The sequence below is a fragment of the Bison bison genome, unplaced genomic scaffold (genome assembly GCF_000754665.1).
Source record: "Bison bison bison isolate TAMUID 2011002044 unplaced genomic scaffold, Bison_UMD1.0 scf7180017864145, whole genome shotgun sequence".
NCBI lineage: Eukaryota > Metazoa > Chordata > Mammalia > Artiodactyla > Bovidae > Bison > Bison bison.
This window is the reverse complement of record NW_011494717.1, coordinates 6,470,897-6,494,196: the sequence shown is the minus strand read 5'-3', so window position 1 is coordinate 6,494,196 and position 23,300 is coordinate 6,470,897. Positions and strand designations below refer to the sequence as shown.

Genomic DNA, 23,300 nt, shown 5'->3' with positions numbered 1-23,300 from the left:
GCCTGCAGCCCGGGATCCCACTCCACTGCCGGTCCTCTCCCGCAACTCACCAGGGTGCAGACCCACCTAGCGAGGCCCGCTTCCGCCCTGCGGAGCTCTCCTCAGGCCTCGCCCCATCCAGACAACTTCCTTGGTTCAGGGTCTCCCCGACCGGAACACTTCTTAAGCCCAAGTCCCGCCCCTTCCGGTTCAGAGCCGGAAGTGCCTTGGACTTTCGCCTTTCAACCTTCCGGCCTCGTTAAGTATCTCAGACCTATTTTGCTCTGGAGTCTTATTTGTAAGAGTAGCTACGTCAGCACGTTTCGGCGTGAGACGGTGATATTCCGTCGAGTTAGAACAGCTTCCGGCGGGGTCTGGATGTTGATGTCCTGTATCTGATGCCTTGTTGCGGTCGAAAGTAAGCGAGCTCCAGAGGAGTGCGGAGAAATTCAAGTCTTTGCTGCTGTAACTTCATCAGCCCGCCAAGATGGCGATGCAAGCGGCCAAGAGGGCGAACGTGAGTGTCGGGGACTTCTGCCAAGGAAGGGGACTTGGCTGCTGGCGTGACCAGAGAGCATTCTTGGCCCTCCTTTGTCCCTTCGGGGGGAAGGATCAAAAGTTATCTGTCAGAGGGGAGATTTCATCCTGGCCCCGACCTTAGGAATGTGCTCCTTGAGTCATATTTCCGTCACTGTTGCTTTTAAGTCTGTTATCTTACTGTCAGTGATTGTGTTAACAGCCTAAGTTGCTTCACGTGTACCCGGAATCTGGCATCGGGATCTTCTCCTCGGCCTAAAAGTCAGTAGCGCAGTTGAACCCCCCAATAAATCACTTAGGCTTTCCAGCTGGAACCTGGAAGTATCTTCAGATTATGGAATTTTTGGATCCTTCATTAATGTTTTCAAAGATATTTTTTGAGCACCTTAGTATGTTCCAGACTTGAGGGAGGATCCAATAAGTCAGTCATATTTATTGAACACTTACTGTGTGCCAGACACTAGTCTTAAGTACTGGAGATACAATAATGAATTTAAAAAAAAGACCTGCTGCTTACACTGTAATATTAGGGAGTGGGGTGTTATGGAAACCTAAGAAAAATTGTCTCGAGAGAGTGGTCAGCTTTAAGCTTCTGAGAGGTATACTAAGGTGAAGACATAATTGAATATGGTTAGGTGAAGATTTTTGGTAACTTCGATAATAATCATTTCAGTGGATAAACGTGGAATACGGTGGGATGAAAAAAAGGTAGAAATTGAGAAAATGGAGATAGCTTTTCCACAAGTTTTCATGTATGTACATAGACGTTGGATGACAGTTAACTTTATTTTAAAGATGTGTGATATAAGGTGTATTTGTATGCCAATGTTGCAGGAGAAAGATAGGTTAAATTCAGTAGTTTGGGGTAGGTGAGGGGTTATCATAGCAATGAGAGGGAAAGTGGATGAATGTGGATAAATAAAGATTGAATATAAGACATTTACCATTTGGTTATATCTGTTTTCTCTAATAAGCAAGAGCCAAGGTTGTCATCTGGGATGAGCAGGGAAGAGAGGATACAGTTCAACTCAGATGTCAGAGGGAGTGTTGATGGTAAGGTTTGAGGAAAGAGGAGAAAATGTGATATAGTGTCTTGCAGAATTAGAAAGCGGATTTACTAGAAAGTATGTTGTGATTATCTGACAGTGTTAATTATCTACTTGAACTGAACCTTAAATCTTAACGTCTAAAACTTGATTGTGCTTGTTTACCATTTGTCGCCACTAATAGCCTGAGGGCTGGGAATAAGTTATCTTGTTCTTCCACTTATACAACACTTTATTGTTAATGCCTGAAATAGACATTTAATAGTTTATGTGCTGGTTTAATAGTTATTGTGCACATTAGTAATGTCCAGTAGGTAATTAGTATGTTAACAAGGAGCACAAGAATGAAATCTGGACTGGAGATACATATTTGGGAGTCATCGACTTAGGGTGGAAAGCATGTGTAGTTAAGAGACCAAAGTAATGTAGAGATAAGGGGAGTATATGAAGAGTCAAGAAAAGAAGTCTAAAGGTAAAACTCTTTGGAAAATCCTATTTTAATGGCCAAAGAAGACTGAGGACTACTAGCCAGAGAATTAGGAGGAATCCAAGGCGATAGAGTGTCAGGAATAGTCAAGAAGGTGATAGTGAACAGTGTCAGAAGCCTCAGAGGAGCTGATGAGAATTGAACACTAAGTGAAAGGTCTTAGTGCATAAAAACAATTTTCATCAGAGTGCTTGGGTAGAGCTAGATTGTGGTAGGTTAATGAGTGTCATGAAGTAAAGAATAAGAGGCAGTGAGTATATACACTGCATCTTTTCAGATGGTTGACTGAAAGAAAAGAAAAAAGGAGCAAGATGGGATAGTAAGTAGAGAGCTCTTTTTTGTCCCCTTCATTCTGTAATCCTAATGTATAACAAAGGTGCTCACTAAATATTTGAATGAATGAAGAGGGATCCAAAGTGTTTTATTTTGTGTGACAATTGGGAGTATATAAGCAACTGTTCACGTGAGGAATAAGAGAAGCCAATGGTGAGGAGAAGGCTATAAATTCAAAGGAGAGAGGGGATCATTGATAGAACAAGTTTCTGAGACCAGAAAAGGGTCATCAGTAGGAGTTTTATTATCCAGCAAACAGGAAGCAGTTCCCTTGTTCTTCCCCACAGATGTCTGTAGCATTGAGGACTTTTAAATGAGGTTGGATATCTTTGTTTACCTGTAGTGACTAAAAATCTGGATTTTGTAGTAGTGCAGTAGTAGTGAAGTCGCTCAGTCGTGTCCAACTCTTTGCAACCCCTTGGACTGTAGCCTACCAGGCTCCTCCATCTATGGGATTTTCTAGGCAAGAATACTGGATTGGGTTGCCATTTCCTTGTCCAGGAGATCTTCCCGACCCAGGGATTGAACCTGGGTCTCCCACATTGTAGGCAGACGCTTTACCATCTGAACCACCATGGAAGTCCTGGATTTTGTAATAGCCTCTTATTAGTTCCTACTAACAGCCCTCCCTATAACCAGCATCCAGTTGCTTTTCCCAAGAGCATTCCATTTTCATTAATGTCAGATTACAGTTCTTACTCTTGGTGTATAAAAATTATGTATCTTTTTTTTTTTAGAATGTATTATGAGACAATTTTTCAAATAGTAGCTCTCTTGCCTCTGATTATAATGATAACCCATTATCTTTCATTTTAGATTCGACTTCCACCAGAAGTAAATCGGATTTTGTATATAAGAAATTTGCCTTACAAAATCACAGCTGAAGAAATGTATGATATATTTGGGAAATATGGACCTATTCGTCAAATCAGAGTGTGAGTCTTACTGAAACTTTTGAAATGTCATTTAGAGAAATGATTGTGTAATTTATAATCTCAGAATTAACAGCTGACAGAGGGCCTTACCAAGAGGCTAGAGACCCTCATGATCCAACTCATTGAAAGCCAAGAATGGTAGTTGTGAAATTATAGAGAGCATGAAGTAGTAATGAGTGGTTTGAAGGCAACAGATGGGAAGAAAAAGAATTGACATTTTTTATATAGCTACTATTTTAAAGAAGTATTCTACTGTGGTTACTCTTAATTTTCTCAACAGTCTTTACTGTCTCCTTTACTGACTCCAAAATTTCTGAGTAAGTTGTGTAAAGAGATATAAAAGTAACAGAAAAATGTTTTTTTTTTTCAACTACACCTTTCTATTGAAGATTTAGAAGTATAGGGCAAAGTAATTATAAATCCATGTTTTAATTTAATCTAAAGATTGGGGCTTCAGATGATATCTGTTGAACATCTTCTGTATGCCATTTGTCCTAGTAGGTGCTTTTATTTGCATCACTGACACTACAACCCTGTGTGGAAGTGATAGGGTGTCTGTTTCACAGGTGAGGCTACTAAAGCTCAGAGAGTAAAAGTATCAGTACTTTTCAAGTTTCACCCAGCTCTTTAGTGATAAAATCTTGTGATTCTAAATTGAATCTCTGCATAGTACCACAGCTGCTGTCCTTTTAACTAGTATACGTGAGCAAATTAACTAGGAGTCCATCTAAGAGGATTTCTAAAGGTTTTATTTTCCATTGGAATTCTTTTATGACTTGACAGTTCCTTCTTGGCTTTTAGAACTCTGTGAGATCTTGAGGATTCTCCTTTTCAGTGATCACTGTTCTTCCAAAAAGTAAACGAAGAGCTAGAAATGTACCATCATTGGTACTCAGAAGTGAAATGAAAATGAAGTGTTACAGACCAATTGTCTTTTTAAGGAACTCTTTTTTTTTTCCAAATTTGATAAAACTTTTGGGCCCTTTCTGCAGAATACACACAACATTTCACGTGATTTCAGTGGGTACATGAGCTCTAGGTTAAGAACTCCTGTTTGAGATATACAAGAATGGTATCCCTTGACTTGGGGTTCAGGAGACAAGATTCTGCTTCAGAATGAGTCATGTGACTCTAGACAAGTTGCCTGGCTTTTTCCTCACATACAAGATAATCTGAATGGATAGTGCCTTTCAGCTTTTAACATGGAGGCAGTATGATAACCTAGGTTCAAATACTCACTGGGTACTTGCTAGTCATATGAAACAACAAAATAGTTAACCTTCTGGAGTTTATCTATGATATAAAATCTTTCTAGAAGAATTTCCCAGAGGATCAAATTAGATAGTTCACACTTTGAGTATTTCCTTCCCAATGTGCATCAGCTACCCCCCTCCGTGCTCCCATAGCTGCTTCTCTTAGTTGTCATATGGTTTTGCTGTTGACTGTGTGCTCACTTGTGGCTCCTGCCAGCCTTTGGATTCTTCCAGGGTAGGTAACCATATATTCTTTTCACTTATGTTGACAACTCTTGTTGTGCCTGACACATGCTAAGCACCCGGTGCCTGTAAGTAAATGAATAATATAGAAAGTGGCAGTGTATTTATGAAGGTATAACAAAATTTATTGATAGTACACAATTAAGAGATTAGTGGAGTTAAGTCAATATAAAGATTGCAGAGTAGCTCAGGGCCTTAGAACTCTCAGTCCGCTGTCTGGGATGGATTTCCACCCAGCTCATCTCATTTCTGGCTCCTCATTCTTCAGATCTCAGCTTTAATGCCAGAGTGGTTTTCCTAGACCACCCTAGCTAAAGTAACCCCTATCTTCCCATTAATCTCTCATTAACTGCAACTGTTTTACATCTATTTACATAATATCTTTCTCCTGCATGAAAAGAGCCCCTTGAAGGAAGGGATGATGCTCATCTTTTTCATTATTGGATTTCCAGCACCTGTCACGTAGAAAGAACGCTATGTATATTTGTTGAATAAATTCATAAAAGTTTGGTGTGCAAGAACTTGGGTCTAAGTTACTGATTGAGGAACAGATGTTTCCTATCCTGTAGCTGTGGGCATGCTCTGTGGCACCCAGCAGTAGGGTGAGTGGCCTTCTCAGTTTGCCCAGAGCCAAGGAGTTTTCTGGGACAGTGGACTTTCAGTGCCCAGACCTGGACAGTCTTGGGCAAACCCGGCTGATTTGTCAGCTTACCTGGCATGTAGCAGACTCTCTGTGCTTTGAATTTTTTAAAGCTCTTTCATACTTGTTACATCTTTTGTTTTTTAAAACCATGTGTGAGGTAGGATGTCACTATTTGACACATGAAAACAGCTGAAGCTCAGAGAGGTTGTTCCATGAGTAGATCTCCTTACTTTTACTTTAAGCTTTTACCATTGATCTAGAAAATAATGTTGCAGGAATTCCCTGGTGATCCAGTGGTTAAGATCCAAGCTCTCACTGCTGAGGACCCAGTTTTAGTCCCTGTTCAGGGAACTAAAATCCTATAAATTGTGTGGTGTGGCCAAAGAAAGAAAATACTGTTGACTCAGCACCTAACATATATTAATAGTAGGTACCAAGTATATATTTTAATTAAAATTACAATGTAGATTTCAAGATACTAGGTTGATAATTAGGGGCTGGGGCACTTGAGATGGAGCATCTTTAAAATGGGTTTAGTGCCTGTCGTGCTTCTACTTCCTAAGAAGATGTAAGAGGAAAAAGAGAGATGCTCTTGTTTTGTTAGCTTCCTAGAAAAAAGATGTGTGTGAGAACTGATTGGAAAAAGTAGATCTCCATCCTTCAGATGCTTATTAGCACTTGCTGTATGCATAGCAACTGTAGGAGTAAAATTAAAAAAAAAAAAAACATTTATTTGCCCTTTTGGAACTTAAATTTTTACTTTTTTTTTTTTAATGGTTTTATTCCAAAATAAAAATTAAGTGGACTTATGGGGAAAATCTTTGGGACAGTGTTTTTTTCCTTTGAGTATTCCCCAATATTTCAAAACTAAGCATTCTTGAAAATGGTTAAAAGTCAGAAGTTGTTACTTTCAGTGAGTAAAGAGTATAATAAAATTCTTCATCAGGCCCATGCAGTCTGACAAAGTGAGAGCATTCTATGGTCCTGGCACCCTTCAACCCCCTCAGCCCCCTACACCTCTCCCTTTTACAGGAAGCACAAGCTCTGACCAGGGCCCAGAACTGTAGTCTCATCCTAGATCAAATCTAGGCAGGTGCCTCCCCTTCCCGTGGGCCCACTGCCTTCCCTTGACCCTGTGCAGTCACTGTGGCAGTTGATAAACCTTATTGTGCAGTTGCGTTGGGTGGCTGGAACTCAGATGAAGGCAAGGGGATATCCATCTTTAGCTTACCGGAGCATAAGCTGAATAGGACCTCTGCCCGCTGTCCCCACTCATAAGTGCATGGCCATCTGCCACCTGCAGTTTGTTGCTCCTCACGCTTCTTCCCTAGCTGCTCCCCTAACTGAAGCTGTGTGAGGAGAGGAGGTGGCAGCCCTATAGCTTCCCTACACAAGAAGCAGCTCCATATCCATGAGCTTCTGTGTTCAGCCACCTGCCAGCATTCTTCTCTGACTCACAGGTACCCCACCAACAAGGACACTTCAAACCCAATCCCTCCAGAAACCCAGCCCTTTTCCCTGGCTACAGAGGGCTGTGTAATGCATAAAAGTGCAGATGTTAACTAAAAGTGAATGTCTGAAGGTTAGCAGTTGAATCTTGTTTTGAAAGGACAAATAATCTTCTAAGGAAAATGGAAGAAACTACATTAGCTCTCTCTTTACATCGGAGGACACCTGTCCTGGTCATAAAGGATGGTGGTTGACTATTTTTAATTTTGCCATCTTCTTGGTAGGGGCTTCCTTCCAACCCCACTCCTGCCACAGACACAAAATTTATTTTTATGGATTTTATAAGCTTTAGTAAAATACTACCCAGAAACGTTTGTTCGCTACATTGATGGAGAATGTCTTGTGTTTAAGAATTGGAACTAAAATTAGAGTGAGGGGGAAGATCAAAATCTTTAGAAACAAGGGACTAGTGTGGTAAATAACCAAAACATGTTGTTTCTGTTACATAAATGGACATTAAGAAAAGCTGCATCCTAGACATCCTTGGTAATAACAACTATCACTCCTAAGGTACTATACTTACCAGTGTAAGACTAAAAATTGATTCTTAGTATGAGCAGTAGGAGAGTGAACATGAGGACTGCTCTCTCTTAGTAGGGTAGTGAACATGAAGACTGAACATTTCAAGCTGGTTCTTTGCTGCTCTTGTTTTAGTAACCATATTAGTATTCTTAATATAGTAAGTTTCATCTGAGATATGGTACTTAAAAATTACCTAATTCAAGAAATTAAAGGCTTATTCAGCATACCTGTCCATAATATCTATTTCCCCTAAAGGTTTTCAGGTAAATGTGTATTTTAATTAAGTCCAATTCCACTTTGTAGGGGGAACACACCTGAAACTAGAGGAACAGCTTATGTGGTCTATGAGGACATCTTTGATGCCAAGAATGCATGTGATCACCTGTCAGGATTCAATGTTTGTAACAGATACCTTGTGGTTTTGTACTATAATGCCAACAGGGTAAGTACAGCCACAGTTCTCATCACTTGGGGAACCCATGTAAGAGTTCGTGGAGGGTTGTACCATTAGGGGAGATGTATCTCCAGAGTTCTTTTCTAGCTAGTGCTATTGGTAAAATTCATTTGACTGTAGGTTGGTAACTGTTAACTTTTGTCCTTACTACACTTTCAGGCATTTCAGAAGATGGACACAAAGAAGAAGGAAGAACAGTTGAAGCTCCTTAAGGAGAAATATGGCATCAACACAGATCCACCAAAGTAAACGTTTTCTGCATTTTCACTTTGGACTAAAACCCGTGAATGACCACCACTATTTTTTTTTTTTTTAATGCTGAATATTGTGATTTCTTATTTGAGATTGAAAAAGACCCACTTGAAACTGATATATGTTAGAATATATTATGTTAATAAACTTGTAGCTTTTGGTAAAACATGTCAGTGTTTTCTCAAAATTTTTCCTATATTATACCAGGAAAAAAAGATAATAATAAAACAGCAATTGAACCATATCAAGAATTATTCAGTAGTAGGTGGTCCTAGAGACCGAGCTTCTTAAGAATGGGGACCTTTTGATATTCTCAATACCACCAGTGACCAATCCAGTGCTTAGCCATCAGGGGAACTTATTAAGAGTACTGTTCCTTATTGAATGTCTATTAATAATGAAATCTACATAATAACTCAGTGAAGGTAGGTATCTCCATTTTGCAGATAAGGAAACCAAAGTTTATCATTTTGAGTGAATGAATAAAATGTTTTTTGACATCAACTACTTATTAACCACATGAGTACATTTGAATGATACTTGGTTTATAGTTAGTGAAATGCCTTTGTCAGTTATTGGTACCCTTGTCCTTAGAGGTTTATTCTAGAAATGGTCATTCAGATGATAATGCATTGTTAGAAGCGTGAGAGCAAGCTGCCAGGGTGGTGGTATTTGTTGTTACATGTCTAAGATGTATTTATGTATTCTTTCCCTTTAGTTAATAAGTGTCTGTGTATATTTTGGACCTTAGCTCATAGTATATCTTTGCCATAAATAAAATACTTAATGCTTAGTCTTATAATCACAAACTCCCATGGCATGGAAATAGTATGTTTATTACCATATTCATCATAGCTCAGCAGCTTGGAGGAGATAGCTATAATTTTCTTTTTATAGTGTAGGCATGGGCCAAATGGAGAAACATGGACTAATTGTTTTGTATATAACTATAACCCAAAATCAATTTGAAATGTACAAGCACTGAATCATTTAAATGGACAAAGCCTATTCTACTTTTAAATGCATTTAGCTTTGAAATCTATCATTACTGTAAGAAAATAGACTATTTTATACTTTTTGTACTGTCTTCTCAAAGCCTACTATTGAAAATCAAGAAATAATTGTCTTATTTATTAACTCTGTCTGAGTGCTTTTTGAAAGCACTGTTAAAGAGTAGAAAAGAGTCATTTATTTCTAAGAAGGGCAGGCAGATGACAAAGGAGCCGCAGCTGTAATTTTCTCGTGGATGCTTTTATGAGTTCCTTATTTTTGTAATGCTCAGTGTGCTTTTAGGTATTTATAAATATAAAAAGAATTTTCTAAAAGACTTTTGTAAGGAGAAAACAAATTAGACCTACTTACAGTGTGGTTTGTCTACAGACTGATTTGCCCCTAATATAAGTTGTTTTAAATTAGTAACAAGGGGGAATTCCTGACAGTTATAACTGGTCTATCATTTGGATTATATATCTGTTAGTTGAATTTCATGACCTAAAGTTAAGAGTTTTTTAAAAATGCCCTCTAATTGGAAATTTTTAGCCAGTTCCAGTTACGTTACAAGAACATTAATTCAGGGGACACATCTCGAGCCCCTGCTCTGTTCTCTGTTTGTACTGAAATGCTGAGGACATAGTTATAGCCAGTCCTCTGCACCACGCATTGAAGGCGTGGTTTCTCAAAATGCTTTTAAGAATACCAGGAATCGAGACTTCCCTGGCAGTCCAGTGGTTAATACTTCACCTTCCAAGGCAGGGGATGTGGGTTCGATTTCCGGTCTGAGAGCTAAGATCCACATGTTTTGTGACCAAAAAAAAAAAAACAGAACATAAAACAGAAGCAATATTGTAACAAAGACTTTTAAAATGGTCCTTATTTAAAAAAAAATTCTTAAATCCAGGAGGACATGGAAGCCACCTGGGGAGCTTAAAAAAAAGGGAATGATTGTGTTCATGTGCATGTATGTACACACACACATGTGCCAGAGCTGCTTTACATCCATGTAGGTTAGGTTTCAAGTTTCCAGGAAAGATTTTGTATGAATAGAGAATTCATTGACTGGAAGTTTGAAAATGACTGACACAACATATATTTCATCATCACCTTCTTGCTTAACAACTTTTGGTGGCTCGCACAGGATGATGCCCAAACCCTTGTCATATTGCATCGAAATTTTCTGTGTGTTATCTTTTAAGAGTGTCAGTAAAGCAGGGCCTGTGAAGCCTAGCGCCCTACCCTCTCCACGTGCTAGCTAGTAGGTATTTGCTTTTATTCCCCCCTCCTCTTAGTGTCTCCTGTTACCGCCTCGGCTATGAGTACTCTAGACTGAGATCATTTACTTGGTTCCATAATGGGCACCTGAAATGGTCCTGGTGCTATTTTTAGTTACCTTATTGGTGTCACAGCAGAAAACATGATGATAATCTTTTATACAGGCTGACTTCTGAGGAATTCTCATAGGCCTTTTGTACCACTGAGGAAAGCGAGGAACCAAGACGTTCTGAAGGAAACACCCCAGAAAGGAGTGAGGGTAGCACCTTCTGACTGGTCTGGTCCCAGCATAGAGGTAAGCACAGGGACTGGTGACTGAAAGCAAAGTAGCCCCTTTCTCATTTCATTTTCTCCATCTTAAAGCACTGCTTCTTCATTAGCTCATGAGTCCTCAGCAGAGGAATACAGCCAGGACATTTTGGAGACAAAAGGGTTCGATAAAATAGCCAAAATGTATCATATCACATACATGACACATTTTGTGATTTGTTACCAACAAGTCTGTGAAGGAAACTTAACAGCACTTGCCCCTCCCTCCGTCTTGAAACAATTCTAAGACATCAGTGACAGAAGAACCCTGACGATGGCCAAGAGCTTTTCTCACTCATGCCAACTAAAAAATCTCTTAGCAACATTGCCATGGGCTCTCCTGACATACATAACCCATATCAATCAGCGGGCTGGTTTTAAAACCTAACTGGAAATTCCGGTAAGTTATAGTAAAGGCAGATGAAACTATTAATAAGCAGCATGCTGCTGCTGCTAAGTTGCTTCTGTCATGTCTGACTCTGTGTGACCCCATAGATGGCAGTCCACCAGGCTCCCATCCCTGGGATTCTCCAGGCAAGAACACTGGAGTGGGTTGCCATTGCCTTCTCCAATGCATGAAAGTGAAACGTGAAAGTGAAGTCACTCAGTCCTGTCCGACTCTTAGCAACCCCATGGAACACAGCCTACCAGGCTCCTCCATCCATGGGATTTTCCAGGCAAGAGTACTGGAGTGGGGTGCCATTGCCTTTCCCAATAAGCAGCATAGATAGAAACAAGTTCAGAATCATATATTCTTCTCAGAAGTAATGCTCCAGTGTAAAGTTAGAGCAAATCTAGATGAAAATAAGTACATACTTATTATCACAAGTAATGTCCCACTTATTATCACAAGTAATGTGAGTGAGTGTATGGCTTTGAAGCATAACACATCATCATTTCTTTAGATGCACAAAGTGCACTTTTCCATCTTTTCCAAGAAGGGAGTGCATCTCTTTAAGTCCAAATGTAGATTTCATGATCGATGACCTGAAGTGCTCAAATCCAGCATTTGATGACTAAGCTATGGGGTTTGGACAAAATGTATTCCTTCAGTTACAGTTACTCAGAAGAGGATTCTGAGCCTGTGAAAGAAGTGGCAAGCAATACCTACTTTGTAGGGCTGCTTAGTGGAGAAGGAAATGGCAACCCACTTCAGTATTCTTGCCTAGAGAATCCCGTAGACAGAGGAGCCTGGTGGGCTGCTGTTCATGGGGTCACACAGAGTCAGACATGACTGAAGTGACTTAGCAGCAGCAGCAGCAGCAGGGCTGCTTAGAAGGTTGGTGGTAGTTTTTATTTTAAAATTAGAAATAAATAAGACTAGAACAAGGCCCACTAAGTACAATAGGTACATCAGAGTGGTATGTATGCTACATAAACTTTTGAAAGTTCACTTCATGCACTTTGCTTTTAGGAAAGACCTACATGAATACCTGTTTTTGCTATGCAAAAGAAATCCACAGAGGATTTTTGCTTTTATGAAAAAAGGAGAAAAGCAAAAATAGCATTCAGAGTGATTAAGAGGCAGCATGAACCCTGAGCAGTGACTGATAGCACCAAGCTTCTTCCCCATGAACTATACAGCATCAAGCCATCATAGCTTTGAACTGAGTCTGTAAGCATCTGTGCTCTTATCTTGATTTATTTTGTGCATCCATTAGCAAGATGTGCCCTGGTGTAACTGCTTCACTTCACACCATTTCAGCTTACAAAAGGTTTCACAGGCATGCTGTACTTTCTACTTTCGGATAGTGGGGAAACCTGTACTACATAATATCACTCTCCTGGCTACTTCTCTTCCATTCTTTTCCACAAGGGCAACTGACTTACGTGGTCCTTAAAGCACTTCCTTTGACGACTGTGGTCCTTAAAACACTTCCTTTAAGGACCACATACATCAGACATAAGAGATGCAGGTTTGATCCCTGGTTCGGGAAGATCCCCTGGAGGAGATGGCACCCCACTCCAATATTCTGGCCAGGAGAATCCCATGAACAGAAGAGCCTGGCAGACTCTCAGTCCATGATGTCACAAAAAGTTGAACACAACTGAGTGTCTGAGTACACTTAAAGCACTTCCTACCTTCAGTAAGGATGGACAGGCATTTGTCAAGCACAGAGCCTTTATTTTACATACCGTTTTCAAAGAGGACATTGTTTAAATCAGCAGAACTTCTGAGAGAGAAAGTGACAGCAAAGGTAACTGGCTCAAGTCCCTCTGTGTACAGCACGTACGTTTCATGTCTGAGCACCTTGTGTGTCTGGCTTAAGTAAAAGTAAGGCAGTGTAGATTGTGCGAACAAGAAATCTGTTCTGTGATCAGGAATGGCTGCTACATGCATCACGCAAAATGCACAACCGGAAACATTTCAATCTGCAACCGAAGTTTCCTCAAGCAAAGATTAGCGTGAACAGTGACGGAACACAGACAGAGCAACTTGGGCAGAGAGAATGAATAATGCCATGGGGCAGTGAGGTTAGCGCACTGATCAAGAGCCCCAAGCAGGAGGAGCCGTCCCAGTGGCCGAGCAGGCTAGGAGGGTGAGCAGCAGCCATCTCCAGCCACCTTCAGTTCCTTCCTGCCTTCACTCTAGGTTGAGCAGCTCCACGTCAAAGATGAGGGTGGCATTGGGAGGGATGACACCGGGGTGGCCTGTGGCTCCATATGCCACATCGGGAGTGCAGGTCAGCTTCGCCCTCTGCCCCAAGCTCATCTAGCAGGGATGGGGGCAGATGGGGAGAGGAGAAAGAGGACCCAGCTTGATTTAAAAGAAAAAAGTAAGGTAACTATGTCATTTTCCCAAACCATCCTCATGGTAACCCTGAAGATCTGATACGAATTTTATATGTGGCACACTGAAGTGATGCTAAGAGTTGTAACCAAGGCAGATTGCACGTCAGACTAGCAGAGACATAACTACGGACAGTAACTTCAACACTGTAGTCTCAAATTCATTGATCCAGCAAACAATGCTGCTTATTCAATTAGAGTCCCCTCAACACTTCAATCTGTTCATAATTTTTCCTTCTTTCAAAGAAGCCTAAAGAGGATGTGTAAAGACCATATATGCATGTATACACTCATGTAGGTGCTAGGACCAATTCATTAGATTAAGAGATTAGAAAGCACAGCAAGGAACATCACATGACTTCATAGAGGAAGGAAGAAGAGCCTGAACCAGGGCTCATCACAGCAGTCCTCAAGGATTTGTCTGGCATTAGTGGGACAACTGGTGAAATTTGAATAATCAATTTTTAAATTTTGAGTAACTGATTCAAAAATTTGAACAGATTGGCTAATAGCATTGTATCAATGTTAACGTCCTGGTTTTGTTCACGGTACTATGGTTACGTAAAACATTAACGTTTAGGGAAGCTAGGTAAAGAGTATACGAGAACTCTACTCATATATAATATTTTTGCAAGTCTGAAATTGGCGCTTTTTTTTTAAAGTTAATAAAACCCCTAAACACAGTAGCCTACCCCACCTCTTCTGCTGTTTCAGTCCTGAACAGCTAGTAGCTCACAGGCTTGCTCAGAACTGGAGGGATGTGCTTGGGAAGACAGCCCGAAGTGACAGGCAACAAAAGGGGTGGGGACACAAAGCCAGGACTGAAACTAGGTGGCATTGCCAAGCCCTGGCAGTGGAGTCAAAGCAGTGGTGGTCTGTGATGGGGGAGGGTGGAGGGCAGAGTGCAGAGCCCAGACCCCCAGCTGCTCAAACCCCCCTTAACAAGGATCCTCTTCTTACCTGGGCTGCGCCCTCTTCAAAACCCTTGATGACTTCCTGTTTGCCAATTCTGAACTTGAAAGGCTTGTTTCTGTCTCTGGATGAATCGAATTTCTTGCCATTTTGAAGCATTCCTGTGAAAGCAAGGATAGGGTGGGAAAGAGCTGTGGTCGTGAGATAACTCCCATGTCAGGTTCAACATGTCTAGTATGGAATTCCTATTCTGTACAAACCTGCTGTCTTCCTGTCCTCCCCATCCATCCCATTGACTAAGCAAGAAACCTGAATACTTCCACATCCCGCCAATCACCAAATGGTACATATCTTTGAAGTCCAGCTATTTTCTCTACTTTTATTACCACCACCACCCTGTGGTCTCATCAACCCACTATCACACCTCACCTGTGGACAGGAACCGACTCTAACAAGCCTTGTTGCTCTGCTTTCCCTTCTCCACACTGCACCCAGAATGGTTTAAAACACACACACACACACACATACACACACACGTGCACGCGTGCGGGCGCACACATGCCTGATCCTATTATTCCCTTGCTTCTATAACTTCCCTGAGGGAGAATCTGAATGCCTACATTGTATCCAGGCACTTTAAGATCTAGCTACTGCCTGCCTGACAACCTTCTCTCTGTCCTCCCCTTCTCCCTTTCCCTTCCCTATTTAGGTCAGACCTTTCTCAAGTACTTCTACACATTGCAACTTTTTTATGCACCTTCCTTAGCCTGATGGTCTGTTTTCCCAGGCATTTCAGTTTCAGGTTGAGTCCTCACCTGATATTCTCAAGGTTCCCCCCCTACACAAAACTCAAAGGTCATATCATCCTTTATTGCAGTGAACAGTGTAAAGTGACCCAGCCAGTCAGGGGCAGCCTCCAGACGTATTACAAAAGGACTGTGTGAACTCAGGACACCCTGAGTGTTTTCTTAGCAGACTGAAGTATCCCTCAGCCTCCAACTGCAGATACCTTGTCATTCTTGATGTACATACATGTGTTGTCTCAGTCCAGCTGCCTAAGAAACAAGAGCTGCTTTTCTGTTCTCTGTTCTTACTGGTGCCTCTAGCTCAAATATTAGACATTCTGCAAAGGATGCTATTTCACGTCTTCTTCTCATGGCCCCTGGACCACAACAGAAGGCAATCTGGGACCAGAGAAAGATCTAGCTTGTAAATTCAGAGACTGGATTCTGACTTCACTTTGGCACTAACTCACTGTGTGAACTTAGGCAGATCACTTTCTCTCTGATCTCAGATTTGCCATGTTTCATATGAGAGGTCTAGTGTCTAAGTATCTGTGATTCCACATCCTAATTCCTACAATATAAATGTATAAATGTATAAGAGACATTCTTATTTACCTATTTTCTGGACAGAATAAATTGGGCTCTTTCCCTGGGTACTAAATTAGGCAAAGAAGAAAACCCTATTGCTACACAGAGACACACACAGATGGATACTTCTGTATCAAATATACGAGATCAAATACAAACTCAAGCATACACACAGGTTGCTAAGATATTCAGAGATGCGCATGCATGCTCACATACATTTATGCACATGCACTCAGAAGAAAACCCTGATGGCCAAACAGATGCTAAGAAAATATTTAGATACATAGATATAATACAGTCACACAGACACAAACTTGTACAGTACGCATATGGATATGCACATACACACACTCATACATTCACACCCTCCATTTAAAGACTGATTTTCTCATTCCCCGTACTCCTCAGGTTTCATATGACTTAAACCACTTCAGACCATAAGCTTTTATCTACTGCAGCAGGTTCAGTCAAAACCGTGCAGTCCAGAAACAGACACCACAGACACGTGGTGACCGGATTCAACAAGAGTGCCACGGAAATGCAATGGACAAAGGGTGATTTTTTTTTTTATTAATGTTGCTGATTGACTATATATACATATGAGGGGAAATGAACCGTCAATTCACCCACACATAAAAATCAACTCTAGATGAATCAAAGGCCTAAATATGAAAGATAAAATAATAAAGCTTCTATGAAACAAGCTTCATCACCTAGGATAACAAAAATTTCTGAACACAAAATTACTAACTGCAAAAGAAAAGATTCATATGTAGAACTTCATTAAAATTAAGGATTCTGTTCAAAATGGGACTTCCCATTGGATGTGGTCCAGTGGCTGAGACTCTGTGCTCCGAATGTAGGGAGCCTGGGTTTGAACCCAGGTCAGGGAACTAGGATCCTGCATGCCACAACTAAAGGATCTCATGTACTGCAATGAAGACCCAGCACAGCCAAATAAATAAATCTATATTTTTAAAAAGATCCTGCATGCTGCAACAAAGATAGAGGGTCTCACATGCTGCAATTAAGGCCCACTGCAGCCAAATAAATAAATAAAATTAAAAAAAAAAGAAATCTGCTCAAAGGATGCCAATAAAGGAGTAAATAAAAACAGATGTTTTGGAATAGGAGATGTTTGGAATAGATATAGCCAACAAAGGACTCAAATCCAGAATACAAATGAATTCCTACAGATCAATAAGATAAAGACAGACAACCTAATTTTTTCTTAAGTGGACAAAATTTAGGTGAACTACAGAGGACCTCCAAATGACCAGGAAGCACATGAAAGGGTACTCAACTTCCTTAACCATCAGGCCTGTGCAAATCAAAACCACAAGGAGATACCCTGGGAGCCCACCAGAGAGGGCCAAAATCAAAACCAAAACCTGACGATACCAAGCGGTGATGAGGATGCCAGAGAACTGGAATGCTCAGACATGGCTGGTGGCAGTGGAAACTGGCACAACTACTTTGGAAAGCTATTCAGCAGGATCTGCTGCCTCTGAGCAGGTATAACCCTGTGCCCCAGCAATTCCACTTCTACGTTTAGCCAACCAGGTTGTCTACATATGTGCGCCAGGAAACATCTACAAGACTCTTCAAAGCAACTGCTACTGCTAAGTCACTTCAGTCGTGTCCGACTCTGTGCGACCCCATAGAGGGCAGCCCACCAGGCTCCCCCGTCCCTGGGATTCTCCAGGCAAGAACACTGGAGTGGGTTGCCATTCCTTCTCCAATGCATGAAAATGAAAAGTGAAACTGAAGTTGCTCAGTCGTGTCTGACCCTCAGCGACCCCATGGACTGCAGCCTTCCAGGCTCCTCCATCCATGGGATTTTCCAGGCAAGAGTACTGGAGTGGGGTGCCAATGCCTTCTCCGTTCAAAGCAACACCATTCATAATGTCTAAAAACTAACAATCCAAATGTTCATCAACTGTAGAAAGGATAAATAGCAATATATTCACAAAATGACCTGTACAGGAATAAAAAGAGCAAATTTCTGGATAAATCTCACACACATAAAAAGTGAAATAAGAGACCTAATGAGTGAAATAACCCCAAAACAAAAGAGTACGTACTCTATGAGATGAAACCAATCCATAGGGACAAAAAGTTAGAATGCTAGTTACCTTTAGGGAGATGTAATGACTGGCGGGGTGGGTTCCCAGGTGGCACCAGTGGTAAAGAACCTGCCTGCCAATGCAGGAGATGTAAGAGACGCGGGTTTGAACCCTGGGTTGGGAAGATACCCTGGAGGAGGGCCTGGCAACCCACACCAGTATTCTTGCCTGGAGAATCCCATGGACAGAGGAGTTTAGTGGGCTACAGTCCATACAGTCGCAAAGAGTCCTACATGACTGAAGCAACTTAGTATGCACGAGCGAATGACTGGGAGGAGGCATAGGGGACAGACCAGGAGGTGCTGGAAAGGTCTGTTGATCTGGGGGGTAGTTACATAAGTGTGATCACTTTTGAAAAATTTCATCAAGCTGTACATCTTAGAGTTATATTCTCTAGTGTATTTACATATAATAAAGTTTACCAAAAATTCCCAGTCTCCGACTGGGTTTGATGAGACAGTCCCTCCCCAGACCAGACCTGCCCATGTCTAATGTTAGTATTTAATGCACATTGCCTCCTGTCTGCATGTATTGTGAAAAGTCTTTACAAAAGGATGTTGTGGTTTCGGTAACTTGATAAGTACCAGTCTGTCTGCAACATGTAGAACAGATAAATCAATTACACAGGTCAGAGGCCCCAGAAGGCTCATGGTAATTAGGACACATCACCGGGAGATGAAACACAGCTCCAGCCCACTGACGTCAGCCACTGGCAACACAGCTGTTGAGAAATACCCACACTGTCTGCCTAGAATTAACCTGGCACTTCACACTGGCCCAGAGAACTGCTAAAAATGGCCCCCATCTGACTCTATCCTAGGAATTAAACTGGCCTTGCTGTCTGCGAAGTGGCTGTCACCAAGTTCACCACATTGGGAAGAAGGTCACAAGGCAGAGCACTCCCCCTGCACCCCCCTTGGAACAAACATCTGCTCATCAATCTTCGGCCAGAAGTCCTCAGGAACTCCATCTAGAATGTTCCTCAGTCCACCTGGCCTTCCAGTCCAGATCATCCATGAGGGCTCAGCAGAGATGTGGGCCCTCCTCTGCTCCCACAGCACCACAGGCACTGCCCTCCCCCATGCCCACAACCCTGGTGAAGGTAGGGATCCTCTTGTTTCATGTTTGTGTCCCCACTGATCAGCACACCTCTTGTACACAGTAAGTGATCAGGAAGAGTAGACTGAATAGTCTATTTCCCCCAAAAGAAAGGGGATTCTGAGGAAGCCAAGACTTCACTTTTTTCATAACACCATAGGATGAAAAGGAAGTTTGCAGGGGGGTCAGGACTCTGAGAGCTATAAGAGGAATTTCCAACTTTCAGACAGAACCAGGGGGGCCAGGGCTCCATCCTGCCTGCAACAGACAGAAGGGAAATGGAGATGGCTGGCTTTGTCAGAGGCTGGTACCATGGTGGCTCTTGCTGGTAGAAGAGGGGAGGGATTAACCTTGGCACTGCCCTTTCTCATTCCCTCAAGGCTGGCTGGGGGAGATGGGGATGGCTGGCAGTGGAAGACTTGGCTACCCTGGGGTTTCAGCCTATTCCAGGGGAGCAGATACCTCTGGAGAAGTATCAGAGTAGAGACCTGCCTGCAGAGGGGCAGGTTTGGATGAGAGGGTAAGGGGTGAAGCCTACCTGTGTAGTGCACCACGCACGTCTGGCCCTTCTTGGGGAACGTCCTTCCTGCAAGGAGACACAAATATCAGGAATGAACAGCAAATTGGGAAAAGTCACTAGGGACATTCAGGTGTGACTTGTGACCAAAAGCTCTGGCCCACATTCCCCTCCATACCACGGAGAAGCCCATGGCTCCAGTTCGGGCTCTGTGCTTTGTATGAGCCAGTGGCTATGTATGAGCGACTTCACTTCTCTGGCCTTGATCTGAACTTTATTTCCTTGGGTTCCACAACTTTGCTCTCTCCCAGTTGTTTCCCTTTCTTTGATTGCTCTTTTTACTTTCCTCCATCCATTCCACAAACCTGACAGCCTACTATCTGGCAGGCCTGGACTAGATTCCAGAGACACAGAGCAATCTATGAACTCACAATGAGGTCAGGGAAATAGATGCATAAATAATAGATTATAATGCAGGGTGATGACTGCACAAGGATGAATAAACAGTGAAAGTCACTCAGTCATGTCCGACTCTTTGCGATCACATGGACTATACAATCCATGGTATTCTCCAGGCAAGAATACTGGAGTGGGTAGCCTTTCCATTCTCCAGCAGATCTTCCTGACCCAGGAATTGAACCAGGGTCTCCTGCATTGGAGGCGGATTCTTTACCAACTGAGCTATCAGGGAAGCCCGATGATTCTGAATAAACAGAATCATTCACAAATATTTACTGAATACCTGCTCTGTGTAAGGCCTGATTTCAGGATACACCAGTGAGTTACACAGACCAGACAAGATCGCTACTCTTTTGGAATTTACATTCTAATGGCGGGAGACAAACAATACTCCAATAAACAAGACAATATAGATTGTGATAAGTTCTCTAAAGAAAATAAACACAATGATGAATTGCAGAGAGATACAGTGGGACAGGTCATTTCAGAATGGCTGGTCCAGGACAGCCTCTCAGAGGACATGACATTTGAACTGAGACTTGAAGGATGAGGAACACACTGGGAAAAGCACTGCGGGAAGAAGCAGCAGGCAGTGCATAAACTGTGAAGCAGGAAAGGATCAATGCATTTACAGAATGAAAGGAGCCTAGATGACTGGAAAGAAGGGAAGGAGGTGGAGACAAGTGGGAAAGAGCCAGATCATACAGGGCCTTGCAGAGCTGGATTTAATTCTGCAAATTCTTTAAGTGCAACAAGAAGGCATGGGAGGGCTTTAAGCAAGAGAATGACATAATCTGAATTAAGATTTTATAAGATCACTCTGGCTGCTCTGTGTAGGATGGACAGTTAGGCGCCTGTTGCAATAATCCAGACAGAAAATCAATGATGGCTTGAATTAAAGAGGTTGGCAGCAGAGAAGAGAGTAAAATAGATGGGAGATATATTTTGGAATTGGAGCTGACAGGACATGCTAATGGCATGGAGAAGGGGATCCAGGATGAGGGAGAAGCATGATGTTAAGGTTTTAGGGTGGGTGACTGGAAGGCTGGAGGAGCTGATTCCTGAGATGGGGAAGACTGACGAGGCACAGATTTGTGCAGGTGGCAATCTTGAGATACTATTAAGACATACGAGCTTGTACTGCAAGTAGGCAGATGGAGAGTCTGCACTGGAACTATAAATTTGGGTGGGATCTAAAGGCCATGGGACTGGATAACAAAGCCTTGGGAGGCTGAACAGCTGAGCCAACATGTAGATGAGGCCCCAGGGAGGGAGCAACTAACTAGTGTCAGGGAAAGTATTGGAGAGGAGATAATGGTTAAACTGGGTCTTAAAAGATGAGTAACTTGCCAGAGGAAGTAAGGGAGATAATTTGGGAAGAGTGAACCACATGTTCAAAGGCTTCGAGTTACGCAGTAATGGGAGCCTGTCTGGTTTCCTGCTGTAACCTTAAGGTCTAGCACACAGTATAAGCTCAATAAATATTTGCTGAATGGCTGGTGTGTTTAACAACTTGCAGACAGCTTGATAAAGCCAGAGAAAAGTTGGTGGTAGGGATAGGGACTGCTAGTGAGAGATGAGGCTCCAGTGTGGAAGGTAACAGAAGGCTATATCTGTCTGCCTGGAGAAAAAAGAGGATTTCTTAAAACATTTTATGCCCAGAGAGGGGCATGATCAGATATGCATTTTAAAGAGTGCACAGACTGTGGCGGAGAAAACCATGGGGGTGAGGTGGGAGGCCAGATGGAAGGCCAGGAGGTGAGACTGGAGGTGGGAAGACCAGTTTAGAGACTGCGGAAATCCGGGTAAGAGATGATGGTGGCTGGAACTAGGGCAGAGGCTGAGGAGATGGAGTCTTCAAGATACTCAGCAGGAGAAGTAGGCAGGATTTGTTGTAGGCTCAACCAAGACAGACATCCTCAGAACAGCAGCATCGTTATTGAAATATTAATTGGTGCATTCTCCCACTTTGGGTTACAGCATGGTAGCTGGCCCTTCTGTGCTTCCTTGACTTGGGGGTTTAGACTGAAGTAAAAGCAGAAAGCCAAAGTTCCTCTGTGCCAAGTCACTTCAGTCATGTCTGACACTTTGTGACCCGATGGACGGTAGCCCATCCATGGGATTCTCCAGGCAAGAATACTGGAGTGGGTTGCCATTTCCTCCTCCAAAGGATCTTCCTAACTCAGAGATCAAACCCAGTTCTCTTATGTCTCCTTGCATTGACAGGTGGATTCTTTACCACTAGTGCCACCTGGAAAGTTCCTCCAGGCTTTCCCTAAAAATCTGATCTGCTTCAAGAGAAAAGCCCCTTGTCCCTAGCCAGGGAGGGAGGATAAGGAGAGAACACTCTAAAGGCTTCTTTGAGCCAGGGAAGGGAGAAGAGGCCTGGTGGCCCCTGGCAGAATTCTAAGGCAGTGCCCTGGGTGGGGGAGGGCAGAGGAGGTAAAAAGACCTCAGGGAGATACTTCCTGGCACCCAGTACAGAGGTTCCCAGCATAGAAAAAGAAGCCTGTACCTCTGGAGTGATCCAAGGTCCTGGCTGGGACTCCTAGGGACCACTGCTTTTAAATGAGGAGGGTGGCCAGGAGCCAAGAGTCCCTCCAATTTCCTGGGGTTGGGGAGTGTCAACACTGCCTGACATGCAGTTTGCCTGTCAAATCCTGCAGAAATGTGGGCTCCAGTCTGTATTAAGGTTGGTTTAAGAAATGGAGAAAGCTACTCCTGGCACATCCAAACTCAATTACACAAGGGTGATGCTTGGGATGCCTGGCTTGGGAAAGTGTCTGGTGCCAACCCAAGGCAGGAGGAAGCAAGGGAACACAGAGGAGCGCCTGGGAGTGGGGAAGACCAGGAGCAGGAGTTCAGTTTTGGACTCGCTGACTTTGAGGAATCCGTGGGACTTCCAGGTAGAGGCTGAGCAGCGGCTGGATAAACAGACAACCGTGAACTCAAATCCGAGGCCTGGGCTGGACGCTTAAGTTTGGGGGCCATCGGTTTCAGCCGCTCATGAAAGCCGTGGGAGTGGACAGGCTGGCCGGAGAGGCTGAGTCGGGCAGGGAGCATAAAGCAAGATGCAGAGGCAGTGGAGGAAGTGCTCCGCCTTTTCCAGACTGGCTCGGTCCCTACAGCGTCTCACCGCCCAGATCGCGGGGGGCCGCCCGATCAGAGGCCCGGAAGCGGGTGCGTTAGAAGGGGGCTGCCCCGAGCAGAAGAGACCCCAAAGCATCTCTTTCCCCCGTTTCCGGGCCTCTGATC

At 42.8% G+C, this 23,300-nt stretch overlaps 3 protein-coding genes across 4 annotated transcripts in view; 1 reads left to right on the top strand and 2 right to left on the bottom strand.

Moving 5' to 3' along the window:
* FAM228B (family with sequence similarity 228, member B) overlaps window positions 1–172 on the bottom strand; it is a 43,023-nt gene extending 42,851 nt beyond the window's left edge. The window contains exon 1 of one of the 2 annotated variants that reach the window (XM_010840545.1): window positions 51–172. The gene's annotated coding sequence lies outside the window, so the exon portion shown is untranslated. The remainder of the gene's footprint in view (window positions 1–50) is intronic. The other variant, XM_010840549.1, reaches the window with a different exon arrangement.
* Window positions 173–231: 59 nt separating this feature from the next.
* On the top strand, window positions 232–8,361 carry SF3B6 (splicing factor 3b, subunit 6, 14kDa). Its single transcript, XM_010840553.1, has 4 exons — window positions 232–496; window positions 3,199–3,317; window positions 7,791–7,929; window positions 8,101–8,361. The coding sequence occupies exons 1-4, from the start codon at window positions 467–469 to the stop codon at window positions 8,188–8,190; spliced, it is 378 nt and encodes a 125-aa protein (XP_010838855.1). The 5' UTR covers window positions 232–466; the 3' UTR covers window positions 8,191–8,361.
* A 4,513-nt stretch (window positions 8,362–12,874) lies between these two features.
* FKBP1B (FK506 binding protein 1B, 12.6 kDa) overlaps window positions 12,875–23,300 on the bottom strand; it is a 10,948-nt gene continuing 522 nt past the window's right edge. Inside the window, exons 2-4 of the mRNA XM_010840554.1 lie at window positions 19,608–19,655; window positions 14,521–14,633; window positions 12,875–13,483 (exon numbers count right to left, since the gene is read on the bottom strand). Coding sequence (XP_010838856.1) covers window positions 13,355–13,483; window positions 14,521–14,633; window positions 19,608–19,655 — 290 coding nt within the window. The 3' untranslated portion in view covers window positions 12,875–13,354. The remainder of the gene's footprint in view (window positions 13,484–14,520; window positions 14,634–19,607; window positions 19,656–23,300) is intronic.